The sequence below is a fragment of the Gallus gallus genome, chromosome 2 (genome assembly GCF_016699485.2).
Source record: "Gallus gallus isolate bGalGal1 chromosome 2, bGalGal1.mat.broiler.GRCg7b, whole genome shotgun sequence".
Taxonomy (NCBI): Eukaryota; Metazoa; Chordata; class Aves; order Galliformes; family Phasianidae; genus Gallus; species Gallus gallus.
This window is the reverse complement of record NC_052533.1, coordinates 96081735-96104602: the sequence shown is the minus strand read 5'-3', so window position 1 is coordinate 96104602 and position 22868 is coordinate 96081735. Positions and strand designations below refer to the sequence as shown.

At 39.4% G+C, this 22868-nt stretch overlaps 1 protein-coding gene across 1 annotated transcript; it reads right to left on the bottom strand.

Moving 5' to 3' along the window:
- Positions 1–11800: 11800 nt before the first annotated feature.
- MC2R (melanocortin 2 receptor) lies at positions 11801–22442 on the bottom strand. Its single transcript, NM_001031515.2, has 2 exons — positions 22352–22442; positions 11801–13334 (listed from the first exon to the last, which is right to left on the bottom strand). Exon 2 carries the CDS (start codon positions 13181–13183, stop codon positions 12110–12112), a length of 1074 nt encoding a protein of 357 aa, NP_001026686.1. The 5' UTR covers positions 13184–13334; positions 22352–22442; the 3' UTR covers positions 11801–12109.
- Between the last annotated feature and the right edge of the window lie 426 nt (positions 22443–22868).

The following is a 22868-nucleotide window of genomic DNA, read 5'->3' as shown; positions in this document are numbered from 1 at the left end:
ACATCCTTCAAAAGCCAAGCATCTTGAAAGTAAGTGTGCATTTCAGGTAATTCACAGATTGCTAGGCTTTAAGCAGAAATGTTAGAATTAATATCTTCTATTACTACTACTGAATTATATGCTGTTAAAACTTTAATTTCTTGTATTCCATCTCTAGTCTAGTCTCATTTTTTATTACTTGAATGTTATAAGGATGCTGTGCCAAGTAATAATTCTACAATGCATGGGGTCTTTGCATAGAATTGTTTGACATTTTTTTCTTGATGACTTTACCACTTATTCTACTGTTGCTAGAAAGCACTACTAACATGATTCAGCTGGTTCCTTTGCCTTTTCTTTCTCTAAGGTGACATTTGCAGGCAACTCCTTTGCTAGTGCTCTGTGTCACCTTCCCTGTAACTCCAGCTGCCATGCTTTGCTGCAGAAGTTTTTGTGTTTTAGAGAGCATGGCTTCTTTTAACTGTACTTCTTCCACTTCCAGAACATTCTGGGCATCACCCCACAAGCTGCAGGTGCTAAACAACCCCAGATTCCTAATTTCTCTTCTACAGCCTCTTCTACTGGCTGTTGTTCTATTGCATGAATAAAGCTGTGCTTTGGGCACCTGTTATGCAGTCTGCTGAGAAAAACTTGGTGACTGGTCAGGTGCACAAAACAGCTTAATTATGACTTTCCAAGACTTATTAAGCAGAACTGAGAAGATATTTACTGAAGAGATTCACCAATGGAAAATAAATAAATATTTTCTCAGCTGCAAATCACTATGAAAAGAATTAAACTGATTTAAAACCAACACCTTATTTTCCACATAGCTTCATCTGTGACACAAAAATACTGATCTGAAAGTACCATCAACAGAACAGATGCACTTCTGAACCTCCAGATGCTATTTCTGACTCTTATTCTAAGGCATTTATTTCATAACATTGCCAGCTGGTAAAGCCTATTCCTTGTGGGGAAGGCTTTGCCATCAAGATAGCCAGGAGGGCTAGGAGCACAGACTTACTTAAATCAGATCTTTTGTTTCTTCTTCATTTTCTATCACTTTCTTTCAGGAAAACATTTTCCAAACCCTTAAGCTGAGGTACTGTGCTTTTAGAAATCTAACTGTAGGCAATATGAGATCATTTAGTAGTTAAGTTTATCTGACTTTTCTAGGGGATAAATTCTCCATTACAGGCTAAACGTAATTCAGAATGACTTTCTACAAAAGTAACTGGTTCAAAACAACATTGATCTTTTCATCAGGGGGAAGCCTGTTTTGTAGGTAAGCTTGCAAGTGGGAGCTGCAGATAAGTAGTATTTTCTTCATGCTTGTTTCTGGATGATTTATGTTCTGTAGTTTGCATAGGCCAAACACGTGCTGTCAAGCTCTGAATTTGCCCAGAGCACATTGTGAATGCAGCTTAATTGTCTCCATCCACTCCCTCTGCACATAGGAGAGAAGACAGCCTAGAGAACTGAGTTAGCCTATTTTGCTTCTGAAGATCTTGTCAAATATTGTGGTGCCTGGAGAAAAATCCAGAGGAATCATTCTTGTAAAATGCTGTCACTGTCTTTTGACAGACTATGAACGTAATCACCTGATGTTTAAACTACCCCTCCAAAAGTACATGAGGCTGTATTTTGGTCTTACGTAATGGACACATAGTTCAGACTTCCTAGTGAACCCCTTTGAGACTTGCATGCAAGAGTCTCTGGAGAGATACCCTTGCCTCCACTGCCAACCCTTAAATGAGGTTTAGGAAGGGGTGGATCCTGCCTCCAACCCCTTCCAATCACTTAGGGGCATTGCATGCACCTGAGTTCCCCTGGGTTGGCCCTGCCTTCCCACCAGGTGCTCAATCACTGGTTAAAGCCATGACTTAACATTTCCACTACACAAATATAAGAAGACAAAGATTTGAACAGACTACTGAATATCAATACAGGTATTACATTAGCTAATTTCAGTCATTAAATGAGATTTTTATGATCATGACTGTTGCTGGGAGGATAGTTATTTGAAGAAAGTGTACTGTAAACTGACTCTAATATGATTCACATTACATTAACCGAGACTAAGCTCAGGGCAGACACTTTTAGGATGATGATTTAAGGAAGAAACTGAATAATTTTGATAGGTATGGGGAAGGAGACAAAAATTAAATTCATAATTGAGCCATCAAGCACAAACGTAATCCCTGTTTACATTTTAGATCCTTCAGGACCTGTTTTGAGTTCCTGCTATGACATACCCTGTCACTATATTTACCCATAGAATAGAGTAGAGCAGAATAGAATAGAAGTTGGCTGGGACCTAGAAAGTCCATCAAATCCAACTGCCTTACCACTTTAGGGTTAACTAATGTTAAGAAAATTAAGTGCATTATCCAAGTGCCTCTTGAATACTGACAGGGAAATATCCAAATAGATAACACAGGAAATGCACTCTATGTCTTCTTTGGTCACTAAATCAAATGGATCCAGGACTGATATTGAAAGCTTATGTGGCTAAGTTGAAATTTTTTTCTATGAAGAGAGCAATATGAAGAAACTATAGCTATCTATTTGTCTGTGAAGATAGTCACAAATACTTCAGCTCCTTTGTGGACATTCAGAGGAGCCACAGCAAGAGGTCTGGGTGAACCAATTCCAGTCTTGCCACCATTTTCAGTTGCTACCACTAATGGTATCCCTCCTCCTTGGCAGCAGTTCAACTGATGATCCCCAGGATAGTTTTTTTCCTATTAGTCACCTTTTAGATGGGATTTCTGATGCAAGTTCTCTTTTTGCTATGTGGTACTGCAGCTTTGGCACCAATACGCAAGGTATGAATAACTGGCTCACAAGGTACGTCAGGCTATGCCTTTCCTCTATATCTCGCTTGAGAATTGCCAGAAAATTGTGCCTTTCTCATGTCAAGGCTCGTGTCAGTTCCAGAAATACTACAGATTGAACTTGAACAACGGTTAAATAAACAATAAATATGTGGACCATTTTGAGAATACTTGTAGGCAAATGTCATGGATTATTCTAAGAAGCTACTGCTTCTTACTGCATTTTCAGTATGAAGTGTTTTTCTTGAGTGTTCAGACTATTTCATGCTAAGAAGGCAACATTAGTAACCTCTGAAGACATTTTATTATCACCTCTTGGTTTAATTCAGATTGCCTTCCAGCAGTCAAAAGAGTTTTCCCTCGCTTTTCACCATCAGAAATCTGGCAGATGGTACTCAGCACACAAAGCTCTGTGTACCTGCAAAATTTACTTTCATAAACTGTGATGAGATGTTTTAGTCTTTTCCAGTGTTTTCAGGTCAGTGATGATCAAATGAAAGCCTATGCACAGACTGGAGCATAGCATCATTGTCTGTGGTTTGTCAGTCTAAATTAACATTTTCATGTCAGTGTAAGAGTGCTAAGAATGCTTCACATCGAGATTTCTAAGAAAGCTGGAGCAAATTCACTAAACTAGTCTACTACAGGACATCTTGTTCATCTGTAATTTGCCCCCTTCCCTTATATTCCTACTGCATCTGTTCTCTACAGTAGAACATTAATCCTCGTTTGTAGGATTAACAGACTGTGGTGAATTGCTCTTGACTGTCTCCCACACACACATGCAGCCACTTTCTCTTTCCCTGTCCTCGACAGGATGGGGTATGGGGGAAATATGATGAAAAAAGCTTATAGGTTGAGATAAAGACAAAGAGACCACTTATCAGTTACAAAACAGACTCAACCTGGGGAGAGTAAATTCAATTTTTATTGCCAGCTAAAAGACCTCTCCCCTCTTTTTTTTTCCAGGCCCAGCTTCACTCCTTCATTCTCAACTCCTCTACCTCTTCCCTCCACCCAAACAGCATGGGAGGAATGGAGAAAGGAGGTTGCAATAAGTCTGTAACAGTCCAACTCTCTTGCTTTTACCTTGCTATAGCATGGATCCTCTCCATGGACTCCAGTTATTCAGGATAAATCTGCTACTGCACAGAGTCTCCACAGGTTGCAGTTTCTTTAAGGGCTCCTTCTTTGTGGGGTCTTCCAGGGGCTGCAGTGGAATCTCTGTTATGGCTCCTGGAGCAACTTCTTCCCCCTCCATTTTTTTTTCTGGCTGCGTATAGAGCTGTTTCCCACACTTTCTCCTCATTCCTCATGGCTCTGCAGCATTTTGTGTTTTCTTCCACATGCTTCTGCCAAGGCACCACTCTTCTGGCTGCTGGGACCAGCCATGTCCTCCGGTGGAGCCATCTCAGCTGGTTGGAGCCACGTGTCCAGAATGGGACAGCCCTGGCCTCTCAAGGCCACCCATGCTGCAAACACCTTGCAACAGTCACCCAGTACACTGATAATGAACAGCAAAAGCAGTTGAAAAAAGCAGCATTTATTGGTTGTTATTACAAAACACAAACAAGAACAGTTCTAGACATTCCTGCTCCTTTCACTCATCTCTGTACGCTCAAATTCACCGAATCACAACACTGAGTAGCTGAGGTTGGAAAGGAACTCTGGAGGTCATCTGGTCCAACCCCTCAACTCAGGTGGAATCACCCAGAGCAGGTTGCTCAGGACCATGTCCAGGTGGCTTTTGAATACTTCCAAGGAGGGAAACTCCAAACCTCTCTGTGCAAGCTCTTGTGTTTCAGTCTGTACCCATTGCCTCTCGTTCTGTCATTGGGCACCACTGAAATGAGGTTCCATCCTCTTTGCACCATCCTTCAGTTATTTATACACATTGATATGATCTCCACCTAAGCCTTTTCTTCTCTAACCTGAACAATCCAAGCTCTGTCAGCCTATCCCCATAGGGCAGATGCTCTAGGCCCTTCATTCTCTTCATGGCACTTTGTTGGGCTCTCCCCAGTATTTCTATGTCTCCCTTGTACTGGGCAGTCCAGAACTGGACACAGTATTTCAGGTGTGGCCTCAGCAGTGCTAGATAGTGGGGAAGGATCACCTCCCTTGACCTGCTGGCATTAGTGTACCTTATGTAGCCCAACTGGCCTTCTTTAAGGCAAGGGCATGCTGACAGCTCGTATTCAACTTGGTGTCTAGCAAGACCTCCAGGACCTTTTCTGCAAAGCTGCTTTTCAGCTGTACTCGTGCCTGGGGTTGTTCCCAGGCATTGCAAGATGTCCTCTTCACCCATTTATTTCACTGTTCCATGCTGTCCTACACCATCCTAGAAATTCTTTCATCACATCAGGATCTCAGCAGTGCCCTCTTCCCTCCTAGTCTGACCCTAACTTTGCTGATAACAATTCCAACCTGAGAGTCTGGAGAGCAGAGACCTCTCTACCCAACAAGCTTTCTCATGCTCCCAGAACTCCTGACACCCCAGACAAAGCCTTCAGTAAAGACCTTATGTACAGAAAATACTTAACAATTGATTTAGTTCGTTTAACTCTATTATTTTAAAGAAGGATTATTCCTCAATTGCTCTATTCCTTGGGCCTTTTCCCAGACTTCTAAGAACCTGTAGTGCCAATATCTCTAATAGAAAGCCCTGCCAATTTCAACCTCTTATTAACCAGTCATCTCTCACTTGCAAGACTTCAGTTCTTTCATCTGCCTTATCATCCAGGAGCCAGCAGCTGCCTTTCATCCAAATTTCCTCCTCTGTCGAAAGCTCTGCTGTGATCTGAGATGAAGCTAAGCACAGATGAGAGACCAGAGGCCTCCATCAGTTCCTCTTGGCTTTCCCTCTGACATGGGCTGCCCCATGCCAGGGTGAAGGGCTTTTTTCTTTCTTCCTTTCTTCCTCATTGCACAAGCTGGCAGTTAAGACAGATTTAGCTGTCAAATCAGATGATGTGATTACCTGAATTGCTTGGCTGTGGTTTCATTTCTCAAGTGAATGAAAATGTAAGGTTGAACCAGAACACGAATGAAGCAGAAGCAGAGTCTGTAAATCATCCTTGAAAATTCAGGTGAAAACTCAAATGAATATTTAGTGTGGTGAATAATATCAATTAATTCTGAAAATGAGCAGCTGCAGCAGTGTCTGAAACTGGGAAGCCAGTTTGGAAGATGTCTACCCAAGGCTTTCATTGCCATAAAAAAACTAGGAGCAAGTTGTCAGAAATGGGAAATTAACCAGAATAACCTTTGTGACAGGATTTCAAAAGGGCTGAGAAGATACTCCTTGTTGTCTTTAGAAACTACTTTGGAAAATTGAACTACTTGGTGTAACCCTGACATGGCACCAATGCTCCCTGCGGAGCTGAATGCTCCCATGACCTGTGCAGAGGCTCCTTTGTGGGAGTAGCTTGTGCGTAGAATGTGCTGCATCTTGCCAGACTAAGTGTGGTGTTAGAGTGGTTGAGATTTGGGCAGGCAAGATTTGTAAATGCATACCAGTTATGTATTGACATACTTTATTGTAACTAAGAACTTAAAAGTTCTTAGCACCCCCTGTGGGGGCTGCAGGCTCCCCTGGGCTCCCTTGGGAAGACATTGGCAGCCAGGCGTAGTCTCTTCATCCTACCAGGAGAAGGGTGGCCAGGAGCAATAAGCAAACCTAGCACTGGAGTGAATTTCCTGTGGACAAAGCTGGGCCATGCTAGGCTGGGATGTAGGCCTGGCTAGTGAGGGCCATGCCCAGGCAGGGTAGGGCTGTGGGTAGCTGGAGTCCAGACCTGCTGCTGCCTTGCTGGGGCAAGGGCTGATGACCTTGGGCTGACGTAGGATTCTGGGCCTGAGTGGTTGGGAAAGAGGCTTGCCTTTTTGTTCTGGAAACCTTTCTGTACGCCAGTATTGATAAAAGGCTTGTTTGCTTATCTACATAGATCATGCTTCTGACATTGCAGCCAAATTGTCACAACAAGTATCCACCTTGGTTATGTTCTCCATCTGCTTCATCTTCAATCAGGGTGTCAGAGGATGTAAAACTGCTGTAAAGTTGCATTCTCCCATTAGCAGATGGTTTCTGAGAAGCTCTTTGTTTATTGAGATAGTGTGTAAAAGTCCAGGCAAAACATTTGATGGGCTAAAGGTGTAAAAAATGATAGTGTGAAGGTACTGCTAAAACAATGAAAGCTGGTATGACAAACCTGTCTTGTGGTCTTAATCTATATATAACTATAAAGGAAAGAAATAAGAATTTTAATTACTTGACATTTGTTCTTCTGATAGTTTAGCTGCAATTACTTAAAAGCTAATGGTCACTCATTATACTATGCGACTGTTGAAAAATATAATTTTTGTGTTATAGCAGTAGTTTGAAAGGGTTTGCTGGCATAAGAAAACTGCTTTCAAGTGGATGTGAAAAGTTTTCTTAAATAATCCTGCTCATTTCTCCAGAATTATGCTGTAAGCCATTCTCTCTGAATCAGAAGCTCACAATAGCATTGCATCTTCTGTAAAAGTGGCACTTCAAATGAACCTGAAGCCTGAAGCTTCAAAGCACTATCAAAGCACTGTTAAATGGCGAACATGTAATATTTTCATAGATGGCTATCTGCTGTAATTACCTGGAGTGAATTAAAGAACGGGCGCTGTTCCTCTTAGGGGAATAGATTGTTTGAATAACTGTATCATTTGAAGAGTTTAGTCAAAATCTAACTCAAAAAGACTTTTTAAAAAAGCATTAGTCTGAAATGTAGATATGCCGTACTGAAAAAGTCATCTCCAAGCCTCCGAGACTAAACCAAATCCAGAAAACCAACAAAGTTAGTAAGTTTATGAAAGTAACTTCAATTTAGTACAATTACAAGCAGTATTAGGTCTCAAAATAAATACTTTAGGATCCCCTTTATCTTTTTCTTCCCACCTTTAGTTTTAGCTGACTGCATGTTAAGTATCTTGCTTGAGATTTCAGAAAATAAAAGACTAATATTTGGGTCATAACTTTTATTATAAGCAAATATTATAAGCAAATAAATATTGTTACCTTCTGATGGTGTGCTGCACTTGAAGGCAAACTTCCTTTTCAGGTACTTAAATATTTTTGAAAAACTGCAATTTTGTTCAGCTAATAGGAGTTCAAATCATTTTGCTGGAAGTCTTGTGCAGGGTCATAAGGAAGCAGGAATTTTCTTGCAGTTGTTAAGCTATGTCTTGCTCTTCTGTGAACAAAATTCAACTGCTGTGCAAGGCTGTCCCTTGCTGGCATACCGACTGCTTCAGTGGAATTAATTCCCCTGGGTGCCTTTATCAGATTTGTTCACTTTGTTCCTGAACATAAAGTTCAGTTCAAAAACAGAAGCAGAGGAGGAACTTTTCTTCTTTGGTTGTCTACAGTAAGTGACTAGGGAAAGTTTTGTAGCTACAGGCATGAGAAGTTCTCTGGGCTCTTCCAAATGAAACAATGATTGCAGTGTCACCTGTGATTTTGAAAAGACTGGATCTTCCAGGCACCGTTGTTGTTCCATCCAGGCTTATTAGTTTCCAGTGAGATCCAAGATGTACTTATTTCTCCCAAAGTTAAAGTACAGTTCTGACTCCCAGAAACTTGTAACTTAATGCTGGGCAGATGAAGGAAAATCATATAACTAGAATAACTTCAGTACAAGACAATGAAGGCTTCACAAATCATGGCTTTAAGAATCTGTTTGAAGAGCAGCAGAGGGAAGTATATGGAGATACTAATTTGTGAAATCAAAAAAATTATTTGCTTGGGAACTGCTCCACTGATAAAATGCGGGCCAAATTTACAGCCAATTAAGGAATAACATATGGAGATGTAGCCCTATGCTGACATGCAATAAAATGCTAACACACTTAAAAAGGAAAATCCACCTAAGTTTTTTAATTCAAGAATATTTTATGCTGTTTCTGATTCAGTCTCCCCAGAAATAAAATCTTTTCAGGATGCTCCCATCCTGAATATCAACAGAATTAGAGCAAACTGAAAAAGAAAATTCTTACAAGTGTCTTTTCATCTTTCTATAGCTTTTGGCTGTTTATTTATTATTTTTTAAAGTTTTATACTATTTTATACAAATTCAGGCTCAGCTTGAGATTCTTCTGCATATTTCAGCTGTATGGAAAATGCATAGGATCTGCATTTCTTATAAATTTATATAGAAAGTTCTGTTGAGGAACTGAGGAACAAGAGTAGTTTTCCTACAGTTTACAAACCTGTTCTTTGCCTTAGATTCCCTTATGTAACAGCTTTCTCCTCATTTTTCTGGCTATCTGGGTATTAAACAGTCTAACAGGAACAGCCATCCTGTTTCTACAATCAGTTTGAAGACACAACCTCAAGCCATAAGATTAAGTGTTGTTCAGGTTATACCTGGTAGGCTACCAAGAATAGGCAGTTAGTTCCTGGTCACGGTATGTGGAACCATTCTTAACAATACTTGGATCTTATGGCAATCTGAGATCCACTGTCAGTATCTGCTGAAATACTTCCAGATCAAAGCAACCTATGTGGGATAAAACCTGTCAAATGTTTGCTGTGTAAGTGCTGACTCCTTTTTTTTTAACAAGATGGATAGAAAAAAAAAGCATATTTGGCAGTAATCTACATGCAGGTGTCTTAGTAGGTAACAATCTATTTTCCTTTATAGCACAGGTGTTTCTGAAATGCAAGGCTATTACTACTCTGTCTTTTAGATTAAGAGCAACTGTGTGGGGCAGAAAGGACAGTGAAAGACATTTTTCTGGCAGGACGTGTCGAGGGCTCATCTACTTTCCAATCCAGGTAGCTGCTCTGTATTCTGCAGATTAAAAGTTGCTCCAGCCTTGGACATGGGGCTGTGAAGAGAGAGCTTGGCAAGGGGCAGATAGCTGCTGGGTTACTGGAGGCCAGTTTGTTCAGCCCTTGATGTACAGCCAAGAGGAATGGGATGAAAGATGTGTTTGTAGAAGTGATTTTGTATCTTAAGTCTTTTCTTAAATGTTAGGATCTTATATCAAGAAGCGAGCATTTTGTGTCCAGCACAGACTGCATGAGGGCTGCAGGAAAGGTCTTCAGACCACAGCTGCTGCTACCTGCTATGACTTGAGACGGGAAGAGACAGGGTGACTGGGAGTCTGTAAGGCAGGCTTGAGGGCTGGAGTGAGGTTGGGCCTGGCCCCTTGTTCAAATTCCTTGCTTCTGGCCTTTCTCACAAGTATACAGGATCAGGCAGTGAAGAGAAACCCAGGTCTGCAAAGTGAAGTGCCTGTAGCATGGGAATGAAAGCTGTACAGAAAGGGCTCTGGCTCCTGAGGTCCAGGAGCTACATTTTACCCTTCTCTCTCTTCTGGGCCTGGGGATGCTGCAAGAAAGGCTGATGCCAGCCGGGTCCTGAGACTTGTGTAGCTGAGGGTCCAAGTTATCCTCTTTCCTGCAGGCCAAGCCACCCTATCCCCATTCTGGTGTGGTAGAAAAAACCAGTAGGTGTTGGCTGGCACCATACAGAGCCTGCTAAAACTGTAAGCCTGTCCTCCCCCGTCCATACTCTCACATTTGTCTTATTCCTAACTACCAGAGTCTCCACAAAATGAGTGGTCCTTCTTGAAGGACTTCATACAGAATTTCAATAAAATATTTTTCAATTGGATTTTGATATGAGTCAGTCTGGAATGTTCCTTCCTCTTTGTAGTGATAAATGATTTAATGACTACCTCTCCACGTTTAGAACTTATATATATATATTTATTGCACATATTTTACTAAAATTTACATTTGAAGACCGCAGTTTGAACATGCAGGCTTTGTGTATATTAGTTAGAGTGGACTTAGGAGATGCAGTGACTTCTAACATGATGGAGGATACTTAGCTCCCTTACCTATTTCTTTTGTAGGGAAGAGGATGGAAAATAAAGTTTTGAAGGAACTGCATTTGATTGACATTTCATGTGTTGCAGGCTTAATATAAGGTCTGTCTATATCATGATTTTCTTTCCAAAATGTTTTATCATTTTGACATTCACCAACTCATTTTTTTCTCATTAATTTGTTTAGTTCTGTAGAGACTTTCAGATTTATTGCTTCCTTTCTCACATCTTTATCTGTAACCCTAAGTTACTCTGAATACTTATACTTTTGTCCATATCCCATATATCTTCAAAAACACGTGTTTTTCTTATTTTGTCAAAAGATCTTCTATTTGCGCGTGAATAGACTTTCTCTTTTACTCTCCTTCTTGTTCTAGCCATGCCTTGACTCCCCCAGTTTCATGTCTGTCTTTTACTAAATCTTTTGTCTCTGGCACAACTGAATAACTGTGGAATTACTGTGAGGTTAATTCACCATATGCTCTGGACTGCTTCAGGATATTTTCAGATGAAAACTATTCTGCCTTACAATTTTCTACGTGTCACATTATTTTGACAGGGATAATTCAAAAATTTCTCACTAGGATTTTGTAAATTGCAATCTGTTTTGTAGCATCCTTCCAAACTGGCTAGCTGATCCCTTATCCAGGTGACTGAATTCCTTGGAGATCTTTCAATTTTCTGTCTAGTATTTTATTTTTTTAATTCCTTGTTGTGTCATGTTCAGAAAATTAAGTCTATGTCAAAGTTCTTTCACTTTCTCTGAAGCCTATTCTTTTATTAAAATAAACTGGCCCATGGAATTTTAATGAAGAGCTGGCAAGGTCAGCATTTCCCTTTGCTCGTCCAGACTTGGCTTTAGTGTTTTAAAATTGAAAACCTATAATCTGTGCTGCCACAACATCTCTATAGTGGGAAAAACTCTTCAGTCACTGAAAATAGCTTTTAAACCAAAATACTTTTGCTTGGACTCATGTTCCAAAAGTTATTACTAATGGCATGATTTTAAGGAGACCCAATGTTGAAGAACAAAGTAATGAGTGAGAGTTGCCAGCAAAGTACAAACACGTGCTCATATTTTCTGCTTTATCACAGACTTTTATATAAACGTGAAGTATTAAAATAATTATTCATTTATTTGTGATTTAAACAACAGAATTTTAAAGTAATATACATTTTAAATTGAAATTACTGATACAAAATGAGTTGCCATTAACTCAGCTCTGGGGGAATGCAAAGCTTGCTTCAGAAGATATACATTTAAGTTTTTCTGATATGATAAAAGATAGTTGATGCAGTTATTTTTAGACTATTGCATGAAAATCATCAGCAGAATTAACTTAATCAGTAATATATCTGGAGGTTTGGCTGGCAAAGACTTGTCTGGATACTTTGCTCATTCTTTTACAGCTCTCTGAAAATCACCGGCAGTTTCCTGCAAGTGTAGTATCATTTTGGGTTAGTATTTTTAACTCTGCAAAATGATGTTGCATGGGTGTGCTTCTGTAATATTCACCTTCATTTAGTTTCCACCAGTTCCAGTTATACCTGGCACAGCAGAACATCTTCTTAAATGTACTCCGTAATTCTGGGCTTCGGAATGCAAAAATCATGGGATCGATGATTGCATTGCACATTATGAGGGTCCCATTCACATGGAAAATGGACATGTAGCAGGCACAGTAAGGGTTGTGTGGGCAAAACCTTGCTAAAAGGATGTGAAGAACAAAGGGGGCCCAACAGCAAAGGAAGACTCCAAGGAAAATAGTCAGTGTAATGGCTCCTTTCATGTTAGTTCTCTGATGGACTGCACTGGTTGGCAGTGAGGCAATCTTTTTAGCATGAGATCGAGCTAGGAGGAACATATGGATATAGAGGCACAGTATAAAAATCATCATTAAAGGGAACAGGATGGTGAAGGGAATAACTGTAGCTACTTCGTGGGAGAAGAGGGCAATGGCAATGCTACTGCCAGCACAGAATGTCCAAATGATTGCCAAGATGACCAAGGCCCTTTGTAGCGTCATTATATTATGGTACCGCAAAGCGTAGAAGATAGTGATATATCTGTCTGCTGCAATAGCGAGCAAGCTGAAAATGGACCCCAGTAAAGACAGAATGAACATGGAATCCATGGCATCATCCAGCTTTTTCTCAAAGTCCCCACGACGTGTCAGGTACCCCATTTTGCACAAGATAATAAAGATGTTCTCCAGAGTTTTGTACAAGCTGCCTAACATGTCTGAAATGGCCAAGCTACAAATGAAGAAGTACATAGGCAAGTGCAAATTCTTATTTCTGATGACAGCAACAAGGACAAGTAGATTTTCCAGTATGCCAGCAGCAGCAACAGTGAAAAAAACTTCCTCTGGCACCACGACCTGGTTGCAGTCAGTGATATTTAAGGAGAAATCAGTTATATTTTCAAGGGATGGAATGCTTGTCTGCCCTGCGTGGGCAGACAAAATTAGGTTGAAAGGTTTCTCAGTGCTCATTTCTTCTGCTCTTGGAAAGCCTCTGTATTGCTGTTTCTCAAGCTTGGCTTTACTCTGAAGCTGACCTGTAAGTCAGACCATCCTTTTCTTGATGGCTTTCTCCTTCATCTGGAACAATCTGAAGTCTTAAGTGAAATGTTTTGAATTTCTCCTGCAATAGAACATATAGAAACATAAATATCAAGAAGAAAATTGCCACATGCCAAAAAAAAACCCCAAACATTTGAAATATCACCTTTTGCAATTGACTGAATATATATTATTGGAGTGAAGCTAAGTTGCTTTGGATAAAATAAGAGCTGCTCCAAGCTCCACGGTGCCTTAGAGGAAAATAAGGTGTAAATTCTGTTAGCTTCAGGGAAGTTAAAAAAAAAATAGTTTTCTTTACCAATGAATATCCCATGTTTACTGAAACTGATTTCACAGACTTCAAGAATTTGGCAGTCTCTACTGGCCCAGCTGTTTGCTTTGAGAAAGTCTGGCATTTCTCACAAGATTTATAGTGTTATTAGACATGGATGAGACCAATGCCAAGACAAGCTGTTGTCCAGAACAGTAGCATATTTACCACCACACCGTTGATGCTGAAATAAAAAAATGCTCTTAATTTAGATGTGAACATTGTAAGTATTGATTTTTTCAGAGGTATGTTAGATACTGGTACCAAACTGCCTTTTCAGGCAAATTGAAACATTCCTTTGATTTGAACATATTTTTAAGATCCAAAGCAAAATCTTTTTGTTGGCTATGTTTTACAACTATCTGAAAGATCAAATGTTTTGTTTTTGCATTGAAAGGTTTTTTTTTTCTTTCTCTGTAATTATCCTGATCCAAATTACATGAAAGCTTATAGGAATCTTTCCAAAGGATTAGGCTTTTTAAGCTATTCATTAAGGTGTAAATGCATGTGATATTAATTTGGCTCAGATACTACCCATAGAGAATAAGGCACACCTTTTCTTGTGATTTTAATAGCTCCATTTGTGAAGTACAGATGCAGTTACTATTTGGAATGTTCCCTATTTTAAGACCTGAAATATTCTCCTGTTTTAGATGCAAAACAGCCTTTAGTTCTTTGCCACTTTCATACCAATATGTCTTGAAATGCATTTGGGCATTTGTTCCTAGTCAGGTTTACTAAATGCCATGATGCCCTTTAGTACTATTTCAAAGGAAGAATTCAGAAGTTTTAATTACTTTTTATAGCAGTTCTCCTTAAATATTGGTGGCTGCCTGTAAATGGCATAGCTGACCCTCTGCTTGAATGTGATCAGCTCTAATGCATTTTGAGCATCCAGCTCAAATTTGTTTGGCCACATACCAAGGGACAACAGGTTTCTGATCTGGATTTGCTATTATCATCTGCTGAGATTGCCATTACGGTGCTACTTGTGAAATGTGCTGAAAACTGGACCACCAGAGAACATGAACTCAACTGAAAGAAGCTACCAACTCCCTTAAAAGAAAGCATTTGAGATAATTCCCCTACTTATCTGAAATCAAACAAACAAACAAACAAAAAAACCCTGTAATGGAACAAATGAATTGCACTGCGGCATGTCTGGACAATTAGGTCAACATCTGTCAGCATGCACAAGAGATGCACCAATGTCTTTGTAGTGGTTTTTCCTATTCTCACCTAGAGCTACTGTCCTGGTTGGGTTTATGATTTCTAATCTAGCAATCTGTTTCATAACCTAATTTTCACTCTTAATAGAAAGTCAACATGGACACTCCAAACAAAGCCTCATTTAAATGGGATTTAAACACGATGATGATTTGGAAAAAAAAGCCTTTGTTACATCCCTGTTCTTTCACAAAACTTTTTCAGTACTGCTGCTTTGCTGGTACACTCATACTGCTGAACTCATTCCCTTGATAAACATGATGGCTCCTTCACTGAAAACAGCATTATGAATGGCATGACATATTACATTTACTGCTTTTACAGAATATAAATGTTCTCAAACTTACAATAACTCTGTGTTGAGTACAGCAGTTGATTAGGGCTGAGATCTTGTAAAGGATTGTTAGCAGTTAGAGAAATGATTATATCACTTAATGTTGTGTTTGGACAATTAACAGCCAAAGAAAGACATTCTTATTTCAGAGATTCTAATTTCAGTATGTATATATGGCTACTGCAGACTATATTATTAGGATTCCACAAAGGTCCCCAGTTATCCATGTTCTGATGCTTCAGTGCAGTCACACCATCTGTCTGAGACTTCCCAGACAGAAGTTTCTATGTACATACCCTGTTATACACAGGTTGTAAATCCAGTGCTTGACCTACACAATGCATATTTTGATCATACCACTGCTGTAATCCCACATTTACAGGATTCTTTTGCAGCTACAGAATGACCAGACAGTGTGCACAAAACAGTTCAATGCTTATGAGCAGCACAGGATAGACAGGCTACGTATGGAGTGTAAAGGTCTTGTGAACACGATCAGTAACCTCAGTGCATCCTCAAAGTTAACAGTTTCCACAGAAGGAAGACACAAGAATACCTCAGTATTCCGAGTCATATTTCCACTGGCTACCTACTGAAATCAGAGCCAAGGTCATTTTGCACAAAGCTATAAATGGACATCAGCTGAAAAAAATGTACCCTCATGTTGGTTGCACTACCAGACACAGCCTGAATGCAACACACTTCCTCTCCACTGTCAAAACTGTGTCCATTCGCTTCATCATTGGATTGTCCAGATAAAGGATCGATATCATTAACCAGCACCAGTCCCCAGTTGATCTCAGATTTATCTTTTGCAGGCATCTGCAAAAACCAACCTTTAACAACTAGTGCTTATATGTCAGGATTGTTGGATTGTTAAAAACAGGACACAGCAATTTAGGAATTAAACAGTGCCTTATACTACAATCTCTCCTCCTCCCCCCCCCCCCCCCCCCAATCAGTGGCTGAACTGCTTGGATTTTCCCTTTCTTGAGGTTATGCACTATCTAATAAAACTGTTGCCTGTAGCAGGAAGCATTGAAGAGAAATAAGTAATGAATAACAACAACAACAAAAACACAAAAAACCACAAAAAACTTTAAGTTTGAAACGCATTTTCAAATTTTATGATAAGTATCACAAATCCAACAAAAAACCTCAGGCTTTTTCTTCATGTTTAAATTAAGTCCTGGAGAGAGAAGTCAACAGCTCAGTCATTTTGGATATGCTGAAGCATTATTTATACGAAGAGAGGCAGTCTCCTGACCTGGCATAATGGGAAATGAGCTGGCAACAACAACAAAGTTGCTAAAATGCATACGTTTGTAACAATTCCATTGTAGCACTTGTAATTGGAATTACAATAATTGGAAATTGTAGCAATTTCCATTCAGTCTGTAGTTTAAAGCAAGACAAAGCAGGGAGGACAGCAAGCCAGGACTGAGAAGTATACAGACAATGGTGTAGAAACATAGGAAACAAATTTAATTTGGATTACCTGTCAATTACATTAATTCACTGTGATTATGGTTTGTCTCTTTACAACACTCTGACACTGGCAAAGTATGTTAGCACCATGCATACTGCACAGCTAAGACTCAACACCAGTATTTCAGCCTGCAGCCATGCTGAGAAAGTCCCAGTGGATGTTGAGGGGTCTCAGCACGGTGCAGGATTAGCCTTGGACAAAATGTACAATTCTTTCCTGCATGCCCAGTGCATATTGATAACAAAAATTAAATTTTCTATGCATTAGAAGTGCAACATACCTAGAAGGTCTGGGAGTAGTCAGGTCTGCACTTGATATATATTTACTTAATTGGCTAAGCAGTTATTAAACAAATAAAGCCCTTCCTTCAGTTGCAAAACATTAAATCAATTGGCCTGGTTAGCAGTAATAGCAACAAGGTTCTCCTTGTACATCTTGGTCAGACTGGAACATCAATCCCTCATGGAGATGGTTGGACGAAGAGTGTGACTGATTATGCTGCCTGATGCAGCTGAGAATGACCTTTCTCTAAAAAATGGCAGCACAGGTCACATGCATGTACATGGATGAGAGCTACGTACATTCCCAGTGACTCCCATTCAAGTCATCATGATTTTGTACCCAAATCCATTAAATTTTTTTTTTTTCCTGGCTCTTCCAGATGTACGAGGCATTTATGAAGGAAACATGAAAAACACTGATGTGGAGACTTAATTTATGAAGTTGTAAAACAAATAAAAGAACAATTGCTCCTCCACGTTATTAGGCCAGTGCTGGCTTTCACGGTGATGAAGAGGACTAGACCTGTTATCAGAAGGTGATCTATGAGGACAAGCTGTTCCCTGCACTTTCTAGTGGGTACTTCTTTTTGCCTACCAGGTGGGCTTAGCTCAAGCAAGGAGTAAGTGAAAAATAGTACACATCCTAAATCTGTCTTTAGTTTCAACTACGCAGTTCTTAGAAATGTGAAGTCACCAAATGAATTTACACAGTACAGCTCTTCCTCCAAGTGCCTGGTCTCAGAGACATGATGCCTTGTCTAAAAGTCACCTCTCTCTCTCTCCTAGATGTGACACTAAACAAGAAGCTTTGTAGGTGGGTGCACAGTTTTGCTATTAATAATAGATGGATTTTATTATTTTATGTGTGGAGGAGAGCTGCCTGGTGCTCTTAAGAGTGGTTACGGTCTCACTGCAAGTCCTGAGCAGCTTGCTGTGCTGAGTGGCCAAGTTCCACCTCTCCCTCCCTACCTACACTTCTCCTTCCTCTCACTTCTGTCACCTCTTCTGAACCTGTAGAAACCCTTTTTCCCCCCAGATAACAACAATATGCACTTGATTCTAATGTGAGTGTAGTACTGTGGCTGGCAGGCAGTGCAGCAGGAGCATGGCATTTATGCAGCCAGCAACAGTTTATGCAGGGTGACCTAATGCACTGTGAACTCTTCAGCACAATAACAAGTACCAACACAGTGCTGTTTCCGCCCAGCTCAGGCATCCCTAAGAGCATAGCAGTCTCCATACAATCTGCAGCATGAATAATTCCTTAGTTTTGAAGCTTGGATGCCAGGGTTCCTTCTCTGCTAGAGCCTGATAAGCCAGAGCCTTCCTATCAGGAAACTATTAAATGCCCTAAGGGCCCTTCCTTTGGGAATTCTATGGAAAGCCTTGGTACTTCCCATTAGTAACTGAAAGGGTAGGAAAGTAACATTATCAAATGCACATTTCACACAAAGCTAAAGAAAAAATCTGCATCTTAAGAGGCATATTTTATGTTATTAACTTTGCTCAGCAAACACTGAATAAAAGAGCAGTTATGACTGTGAAGGGGTTGTGTCCTATTCTGAATGTGAGCAGCCTCAGTTGCTTACACTCTGATTAAAGTCCTGCAGATAAATGAGTTTCCTCTGCTTACTGCTGCAGGCATGTTCCAAAACAAAGTCTTCACTATTTAGAAAACAGTAAGACAGACTGTGTTTCATTTTTCAGCTGCTGAAATCTCAGTCTTATCATTGAAGTAAATGTCTCATGAAAAAATAATTTCACACAATTCAGTCATTGAAATATTTATATAAGCACAGTCCTTTTCCTTCTCAGGTTTTCATTATTCTTTAAAATCACATTTCAGGTAAAACAATATCAAACAAAGGCATGAGAAAACAATGACGAAAAATTAGGATAATACCTGCTGTTTCATCTCATCAGTTGAAGTTTTATGAACAAACTGAATTAGTTACCATAGTCTATTAGTCATTTATTCTTTTGCTTTGATCTCCCTCTAGTGTTCAGCAAAACAGAGTTAGCCAGATATTAATGACTCATTACAGCTCTTCCAATTTTTCACATGTGCCCAGGATGCTAAATAACATTATGTAACCTAATTGCAATTTCATGGACTAGCATCAGTCCTAAATAAATGTTTGCTATATAAAAGATGGTTGTTGCTCTAAGTCTTGGAGATTTACTGCATCAGAATAAGGAATATGTCCCATACAATTTTCATGTCTAGTACTTTCACAGAAGCTTTACACTGCTAGACATAAAAGGCAGCAATGATACAGTTTGTATGTGTGTATGCTTCTATTAAATACAGAAAAAATATTATTGAACCTAAAGCCACACATACACCAACTGGACTAATTACTAGCAAAATGTTTCTTACACAGTTGCAACTCTGACTTCATTATAAGCAATGCTTCCAGAGTAAAATCTGGTTGGGAATCACTCTTGCTGACAATTTAAGTATCAGATATACATGTATACATTGAACAAAATTCTGTGTATATATATATATATATATACACACCATATCTAAAGTCAGGAAAATAAGAATTTTCATTCTGGATCAGAAACTGGACAGTCTGAAGGTTTTATAAAGTATAAAGAAAATGTAAAAGACATGGTTATTTCTTACTGCCACATCATTTCCCCATAAAATCAGCTTCGAGAGAACATGCTAAATGTTTGTTTTAGGAATGAGGAGAAACGTCACTTCAAGAAACCTGGATATTCTCATTCATATTTAAGTTTAGTTATATACAGCATGCCTTGATTTTGTTTCCAACAACAAAGAACAAGAACACATTCAGAAACTGTATTAGTCAGGGCTAATCATCTCCATACAATGCTAATACAGCTTCAATTCAAAACATTATGCAAGCCCTGAGTACTTCAAAGATGATGAAAGCCAGAAAAGGGAAAATGAGGAAGAAAATTGTTGAGGGACATGGTTTAATGAGAACCACTGGTGATGGGTGAATGGTTGGACTGGATGATCCTGTGGGTCTTTTCCAACCTTAGCGATTCTATGATTCTATGAAAAGATGGACTGAGTTCTCAACATGTTTAAAATCCCAGCGATATCAGAGAGGGAAAAGATTTGTTTATGTGTTTCCCACCACTGAAGACAACATGCTATGCCCTTGGGATGGGAATACTCACAAGTTATTTAAGACATAGCTGTAAGAGAAGGGAATTAAATTCAGTGAAGATTTCCCCCACCTTTGCAGCTGGACAGTAGATGTGATCATGACAGTTTCTTTTTTTGGAAATGCATGGAGGCTCACACTCCATCATGCTGCTGTTCCCTTTTTAAAGTTGTGATACAATAAGAAAAGTGACAAGTCTGTTGTAGTTTGTAGCAAGACAGCCTAAGGAAAAACACCCTGATACTCCTGATGCAACTAATTGCTTTGGAAGCGATGCACTTGAGTCCTGGAGTTTAAATCCTTAACTTCAGTACATGAGTATTGAGCCACTGGACTGACTTGGTAACAAGACAAACATCAAGTGATTTTTTTTTTTTTTTTATAACACTGGTTACTGTGCTTCAGACATTAGACTGCTTATATTACATTATTCTTTCATACTTTCCTCCAGCATGAATTAGTTTTAAGCTTATATATAAACTGTAACTGTCTACAAGGAATGAAAATTAATAGCGAGTTTGAATAGTGGACAAATAGTTCTGGGGGATCATTGTAACAATCAATCAAGAAGCCTTCACATGACATTTCTGAGGCCAGTGCTCTGTTCTTACTCTTTCCAGTAAATCATCAAGTTTGCCAGTAATAGTGCCATCACAGATGTTATCAACAAGCACCAAGGAAATCTCCTGTACAGAGAAACATTAACTGTTTCTTGAAAGAGAAGATCTGTGATTCTGCTCTAAGAACTGCCCTCCTATGTGTATTTTTAAAGAGCCATCCATCTTTTTCTACAGCTGTGAATGCTGCAGTAGCTGCAAATAAAGAAATAGCTAAAAGAGGTGGAGCGACTAGGACGTTTTCTCTTATTTTAAGTGACAGAAACCAAGGATGTAGATCTAGTGTGCTTAAACAGCCGTGAATGCATTATATCTCATAAACCCATGTGTGTCTTATTGAAAGAAAATATATATGGAAGAGACAAGCTTATTTCCTGGGAGCTAGTGTACCAGTGTGCTACGTATCTTGCCACTGAGATAATATACTTACATTTAAAAGTAAAAATAGTGAAAAAGAGTGATTAGAAATTACTTCAATAGATGTTTACTTTCTCTGGATGGGGGCAGGACAAAGACAACACCTCTTGGAGATGCTGCTTTTCAGAACTGTCTTCATGATCAAGGATCTGGAAGGGAGAAGTAATGGACAGGAAAACAGATATGAGAAGAGAAGAATCAAATTCTGCAAGTCCATAGAAATCTGATTGCTTTGGAGCAGAGGCCACATTAAACTTCAGTCTGACTATGTGCTGGCACCCAGTGCTGATGGAACTCCTCTTACGGGTAGAAGTAGTCCCATTGAAAACAGAATGCTGTTATCTGAACTTACTCCTGGAGAGGTGTGGGAAGTGTAGGAAGACGTCCCATATTAGGTCATTCATGCATGTCTGTTTTCCTGCGTTAGGATCTGGAGCACCATGGAAATGGTGCTGTGGTAGAAGAAATATTTCTGTTTCTGCACAGAACTGCATGTATATATGTGCATGTGTGCAGCATTGTTCTGTTTATGGTCTAAAAAACTAATAGCAGAAGAGTAAATGTTAGCTCAAGTATCTGCAATAATGCATGTTAAATATATACATTTACTCTGCCTAGACTTTCCTTGTGGTCAGCTCCTTCAAGGACAGATATCATCTACACTCTGCCTTGGCTGTATGCTGCAGAATGACATAGGGTTAAATATCTAAGAATTTTAGTAGTTAAGAATGTGTGGTTTGGGACACTCATGTCATTTATACTGCTGAAAATTTTTAACAATATCAGGTAGATTGGTGGAGTTGCTCAGTATTTACATGAGAGTAAGTGAGAACAGAATTTAGTCTTGCTGCCATGGAGTGAACGTAACAAAGCTGTACCTGGCAGGAACTGCACTCCTTGCACAGATTCAGAAGACTCATTGATGACCATTTAGAAAGATATGTATGACCGCTGGCTGAGAAAGTGATAAAGCTGAGTTGAAGCAGTGGAAGCAGTATCCTGAAGAAGCATTTCAATTGAAGCTTTCATATTGTACTTCTTCAGGTCCTAAAGAGGAAAACTGTACTCAAGCTTTTTAAGGGAGGTTAAAAAAAAACCTCGCTGAAATTTTGTGTTACAGAAGAATGACTATAAGATGAAAGATTTAAGGTTCATTAGAAATTTGGAACTTCATTATACAAATAATATCACATCTTTCACTACTTCCTCCAAGCAGGCATTCTGAGTTTTAGATAGATTTAATAAACTGCCACTTACCTGCTGGTGAAACAATGCGTGAGCCAGTGTGCTGGTAATGCTGGAAGCAAGATTGCTTATGAAGGAAATGAAGCCAACACAGTCTTTACGTAAAGGAAAGATTAGAACATCTAAATCAAAGAGAAAGACAGTTGTCTCATTGGCATAACCTTGAATTAGGGTCATCTTAAAATAAATCATTCACTTTCTCTGAGAACACTTATGAGGAAAACAAAAGATGCACCAGTCAAAGGGAAAACACTCCATGTTTCAGCAGATTAACTTTTCCCCTTCTCCTGATATATATAAGCTCCCATACTAACATTTGTGAGATTGCATATCAAGTTTATCCACAAAAAGTCCGTGTCCTGTAGTATAAATGGTGTCTAAACACACTGGTAATTGAGATGTCACAGGATGTTTACTGCCCATCAGGAAGATGATCACTGTCTTTGTTTTTTCAGTCTAAGATCTCTACCAAAGACAAGTTCATGAGGGAGAAAAAAACTGAACAGCACCAATGTCCAACTGTACTAAT

Excerpts from the sequence above, each read along its gene's own strand:
- MC2R (NM_001031515.2), bottom strand. The coding sequence starts at position 13,183 with ATGAGCACTGAGAAACCTTTCAACCTAATTTTGTCTGCCCACGCAGGG.